The sequence below is a fragment of the Mustela lutreola genome, chromosome 6 (assembly GCF_030435805.1).
Source record: "Mustela lutreola isolate mMusLut2 chromosome 6, mMusLut2.pri, whole genome shotgun sequence".
NCBI lineage: Eukaryota > Metazoa > Chordata > Mammalia > Carnivora > Mustelidae > Mustela > Mustela lutreola.
Genome location: NC_081295.1, coordinates 50,070,635 through 50,076,634, shown reverse-complemented (window position 1 = coordinate 50,076,634; position 6,000 = coordinate 50,070,635). Strand labels below are relative to the sequence as shown.

Sequence of the window (6,000 nt, the reverse complement as noted above, 5' to 3'; positions counted from 1 at the left end):
AGCCACCCAGGTGCTCCTCCTTTGCCCATCTTAAAATTATTTTAAAACAGTGTTTATTTTTGAATCATTAAGAGTTCCTTACATATTCTAGATATGAGATCCTTACCAGATGTAATTTGCAAATATTTTCTCCCATTCTGTGGTTTTTTTTTTTTTTTTCTTTCTTGAAATTTTTGTGATGCTTGGTTGCTTGTACTTTTTGGTGTCATATCTAATAAACCATTGCTTCATTCAAAGTCATGAAGTTTATATATAAATATCATTTTAAAACGTGGATTTAAAAGATTTTCTTTTCTCCTATTAAAGGAGAGATAATCACAAAGTTCCCTTTGCAGTTTTAAATAAGCCTGAGCTCTATTTGGGATTGGAAAATTGGGTGCATTTTTACTTGTATTATTTTAATAGAGAATTCACAAATTTTCTCCCAAATTAATTTATGTACTTACCACAGGGCATTAAATAAATTATATTTATTATCTTAATCATTAAATTTATTCTGGGAGATTTAAATCAATGTTCAGAATAAAATAATAAACAGAAAATAGTAATAAAAACTTAGAACTCATGATTAAATGAAAAGCATTCAGAAGACATGTTAGCCCATGTGATAGCTAAAAGTTGAGATGACTTCCCTATGCCTGCTAGGATTGGCAAAAGGGTAGCACTTGTACCTTGAGCCAAGAGTGAAGTCCTCTAAAATTGGGGGACAGGAAAAAAAAGCCTTTGTTTCATAACTTTGTTTCAAATTCCTTAATTATGTAAATGTACATTCAGGATTTTATGGGGCAATTCACCTATTGTTGGACGAATGGATCTTGCCTTTCAGATTGTGCTTTTCACATAATCTAAAAATGGTAATTTCAGGGCCACTTGTTTCTGAGCTCACTCTTATTGTACCACAATCCATGAGGTCAACTCCAGGGAGAATATTAGGACTAGCACATAATATTGTAGAAGCAGTGCATTGCTTAACTAGAGAGGATGCCAATAACTCAGAGTCATTGTAGATTTCACAGGGTTATGACTTTCCATTAGATTAGCAGATAGTGTTTTGGAAAAGGAGGCCACTTTCCAACATGTATAAATTCACTCCTGGGGTAAGCTATGTGGCAGTCATGGGTATCCCCAAAATTTCTATCTGTTTGCCAGCAGTATATCCATCAGATCAAATTTTGGGGAACCAAACTGGGGCTCTTATGTTATTTTGGTAGTTGTCTGCCCTATAGTATTCCCTCACTTTGTTAATATGGTAACGATAATACCCATAAACTTTATTTATTTTTTAATAATGCAGGGCTTGAACTCATGACCCTGAGCTCAAGACCTGAGCTGAGAGTTTAACTGACTGAGCCACCCAGGTGCCCCAATACCCATAAACTTTAATAGACACATACCAATGACCTAAAAATCCCTGATCTTTGCATATTTGAGTAAAAGTAATAGCGTCAATGGTCATTGTGAATAATGATATGTTTTCACAAATGATTAAAACTCACTGATCCCTGAAAGAAAGACAGAAAAACCTCATAATTCACAGAAGAAATCCAAATGACCATTAAATATATGAAAAGTTCAGTTTTACTAGTAACAAATCTAAAATTAAAGCAGTGAGGCATTATTTTTCATTTACTAGGCTGACCAAAATGAAGAGTGCTGGCAAAGGTAAGAAAAGACGGCATTTATATGCTGTTGATTGAAATGGATGGGTACAATTTTTTGGCAATAGTCAAAATGTCAAATGTACATTCCCTTTGATCCAGACATTCTATTTCCAGGAAATTATTTAGTTGAGTAGAAATATCTAAGTAGGCAAAAGCTTTGTACACAAGAATGTTTACTGTAGTCATCATTGGCAGCACTGCAATATTAGAAATAATCTTTATCTCTAATTCACTGGTTTAATAAGTTGAAAATTGAATGTGCATATGACATGTGCATATGTGCGTGGACAAGTATGTTCATATACATACACATATATACAGAGAAAGCAGTGTGCGGTATTACCTCTAGGACACAAGAGTGGGAGAAAGGAGGGACTTTGACATCTCTCTTTATGTACTATCATTAGGTCTGGCAAAACAAAAAAAAAATCACCTGTAGCACTTTAGTCATTGTCTAAAAAGTAGACCTGTGAAGTTTATGCTGCATTTGTGAACTGAAAGCCAGTCGGCAATATAGTTCACCGGTGTATTGAGTGCACACTGAAAATATTTTCATAAAGTATTCACAGGATACCAGCTATTTTTCTTTGGGTAAAAGCTGTGTTCAGCATGCCCAACACAAATTAAGGTACATGTTATAATCAGAAGCCAAAACTATGAACAAGATTATGGGGTATATAATACGGCTGGTAAACGCAGTTGATTCACAACAGACTTGGGGACAGTTACACAAATTCTGAGCCCTCCACTATATGCTATGGCCCCGAGGAAAATTGTCTTGTTTCAAGAGTCCTGAGCAGTACAGATGCTACTTTCCATCTTAAGAGTCAAGTCTTCTTCTAAGAGGAATCCCTAGAAGTCAGTGATCCTGGGGTGCTCATGTGGTTTCCAAACCTCTCAGGAATGCAAAGAAATTAAAAAAAAAATTACATTTACAAATAATTTCTCTGTTCCTAGCTCCCCTAAGTCCCTCCAGAAAGAGGACCCCAGTATGGTTGGAATGTTTGTGATCTCCCCAAGTTCCTATGTTGAAATTTTACCCTCCAGAGATGATGGTATTAGAAAGTGGGAAAGGTGGAGCCCTAAAGAATGGGATTAGTACTCTTAGGAAAGAGGACCCAGAGAGCTCCCTAGCCCTTTCCGCTACGGGAGGACATAGCGAGACGTCCACAACCCAGAAGCCAGTCCTCACCTAACCATACCGAGACCTTGAGCTTAGACTTCCAGTGTCCAGAATAGTGAGAAATAAGTTTCTCTCATTTATAAGACACCTAAACTGTAGTATTTTATTACAGCAACCTGAACAGACCAAGACAGGCTATGTTTAAAATTCAAAAGACCAGGTCTGAATCCTGGTTTTTCTCATTCCTGAAGGCATATGCATCCGAGTCCCTTTTTATTAGCCTAGAAAGAAGCTCTAATACTACCTATGCCACTTCCTTTCTCCTGTTGATGCAAGGCTAAAATGTGGACATGATGGGTAAAGAGTTTTCAAAGTGGTGATGTCTTCAACAAATGGGAAAGTATTTTAGTAAAATGTGACTTAGTATATTTTGAAAGTGACAGATTTTCTTTTTCTTTTTAAATTTTATTTGAGAGAGAGAGAGAGAGTGAGAGAGAGAAAGTGCACAAGCAGGGGGAGCTGTACAGGGAGAGGGAGAAGCAGGCTTCCCACTGAGCAGGGAACCTGACGCCAGGCTTGATCCCAGGGCCCTGGGATCATGACCTGAGCCTAAGGCAGACGCTTAACAAATGAGCCACTGGGCACCCCAAAAGTGACAGATCTTCAAGGATCAGCCCTAGTTTGTGGTTTTTCACCAGCTCTGGTTTAAGAGAACTCTATTCTGTTTATAAAGACCTTTTAAAAAGTAGCGTTTTATTAAACTTATTATATGGTGATCATTGTTGACCACTTCTGGCATCAAGTGTTTTAGATGCTAGCTCTCCTAGATGGTTTTATTAAAATAATAACATTTGTAAAGACCCGACAATTAAGAAATAATCCTATTTGACGTCTTAGAGATACCATTATGGCACAAACTGTAACTATTCTTCAAGTCTTCTGCAACAGCAAAATGAAACCCTGTCCAAGTTTAGTAAAGACAGTACTAAGAGGCAGGTAATTTGCAGGCAAGAAAACCTTTTATTTTAAACCACAAATAGTCAGCAGGTGGCCACAACTATCCATGTTTCATTAAAATCACATAAAACCTAGGTACAAAAGCACCACTGATTATTGCTCTAGAAAAACTGCATGAAAAATTTAAATACGCACAGTAAAAACACCACAGTTTGCACAGGACTCGATTTTTAAAGCAAACGCATGGAATGCTGAATCAATCTTACACACAGCTTCCAATATCAAACTGATATTTATTTCACTTGAGGATGATGGAAATTTCCAAAAAGCACAACCATGAGAAGATAAAATGTCCGTCCTTATATATTTTTGTATGCCAACTAGCGGAATCCTAAAAAATTAGCATTTACAAAATACTCGGTAAAAATAGCTTTTAAAAGTTGCCCCGAGAGGTACATAAAATCAACCCCAATTTTTCACGACAATTCATTCTCCCTTGTTATCTACAGATTCAGTTTTCTGTGCCTGTGAAAAAGAAAGGGGAAAAAAAAAGAGAGACAGTTACTATCAAAGCTACTAGAAGCCAAAGAAAAGTCTACCCAGCCAACACACACGCTTTGAACATCTGTTTTTTAGCAGCTCTATTGCAAAACCTAGTTCAACTCTGGGTGTAAAGCAGACAAGGCAGGAATACAGTACGCAAACACTCTACCGCATTTATTGCTTTCTGCTTTTCAAACGGCCACAGACGTTTACCTGCAAGCTCCCACTGTCCATGATTAAAAGAAAAACACCACACTACTATCTGCTTCTAGTCACTGCAAACATGCAGAATTTCTACTGTACCCTTAACTCTCACTGTTTCAATCTGCCCCTTTACTGACAGTGTGCTGGGTGGGGTACCTCTGGAGGTTGAGACATTAACAGTTGAGCGAGAGATGTGGATCTGCAATAACATTACGGGCAATAAAGAAGAGACATTATGAACGTGCTATCACTGGCTGAAGCACTGAGCAATTTCTGTTAAGACACTAAGTCAATCAGCGGGAGGTAGTCATGGCAAGTACCTCTTCAGCTTTAGTTTCACCATTTTCAGATGGTGCAGTACCTTCCTTTCCAGCTTCTTGCTTTTCCTCCTTCTTCCCTTTAGCACCTTTGTTAATCTTTGTTCCCGGTTCTTTCTAACAGAGGGTCAGAGCACAGGGAAACAAAGCATGTTAGACGGGATTTGAGGTCAGGGAAGATCTGTTGGCCTCGCCCAAACACGAGGCAGAGCGCAACCATGGCCAACATGGTGGCTTGTGGCGGGCAGAGGGGAAGCCGAGTCTGCAGGGTTTCAAGTGAGTCACACTGAGGCCTTGTGAGAATGGTAATGGGCTGCTTGGACGGTCCACTGACTTTCTCTTCTGGGGAAAAGATGAGGCTTCTCCTTATGCCTTTGTTCAGTGGGCCTCCTCTCTTGCTACAGAGAAGGGTTCTGCCGATCAAGAGCAGTGGCTGTAGGAACAGCGGCTGTGGGAAGGATGAGGCAGAAGCTGGGGAAGGAGCCAGCAAGAGAAAAACCCTCACGTGAGGACGTGGGGCTTGAGGGACAAGAAGGCTGAGAAAATGCTTGAAAATGAAGCCCTACATGAAGAAAAGCTCCTCATTTTAAGATGAAGCCACAGAAGTGAGTTCTGCTTCAGAATCATCTACTCAATGCCACAAATACAAATACATGTAGATTTTTTCTTTCTGTTTCTTTTTTTAAAAAAGATTTTATTTATTTATTTATTTGATACAGCGCACACATGAGAGACAGAAAGAGAGAGAGAGAGAGAGCATGAGAGGGCTGAGGGGCAGAGGGAGAAGGAGGTCCAACTTGGAGCTCCATCCCAAGACCCCAGGACCATGACCTGAGCGGAAGGCAGAGCTTAACTGACTCAGCCACCCAGGCGCCGCCCCCAAATATGGGTCGTTTCAAACAATTCACAACAGTGCTCTGAAGGGCAGAGCACAGAAAAGCTCTTTGGGTTAAGTTTCTTAATAATTCTGGGCTTGTCTCCTCATTTGCAAAACCGGGTGTGTGTACCTACCTCAGTAGGACTGACGTGAAGGCTTCATAAGAAAAGCAATTAGAACAGGGTCTGGCATAGTAGAAGAGCCACATAAACGTTTGCGGATGTTAATTATTTGCTAGCATTAATTATTGTACGATGAGTCATCAGACTAGCCTAAGACCAGTTAGCTAAAGGCAGTCAGGACCCTTCCCCCAGCCCC

The 6,000-nt window shown here is 39.5% G+C and overlaps 1 protein-coding gene across 3 annotated transcripts in view; it reads right to left on the bottom strand.

The window, feature by feature from the left end:
* Positions 1-3,784: 3,784 nt before the first annotated feature.
* Positions 3,785-6,000, bottom strand: part of HMGN3 (high mobility group nucleosomal binding domain 3) — a 31,461-nt gene continuing 29,245 nt past the window's right edge. The window contains exons 5-7 of one of the 3 annotated variants that reach the window (XM_059177231.1): positions 4,809-4,922; positions 4,588-4,687; positions 3,785-4,266 (exon numbers count right to left, since the gene is read on the bottom strand). In XM_059177231.1, the coding sequence (XP_059033214.1) occupies positions 4,253-4,266; positions 4,588-4,687; positions 4,809-4,922 (228 nt within the window). In that variant the 3' untranslated portion in view covers positions 3,785-4,252. The remainder of the gene's footprint in view (positions 4,267-4,587; positions 4,688-4,808; positions 4,923-6,000) is intronic. The other 2 variants (XM_059177232.1, XM_059177233.1) reach the window with 2 other exon arrangements.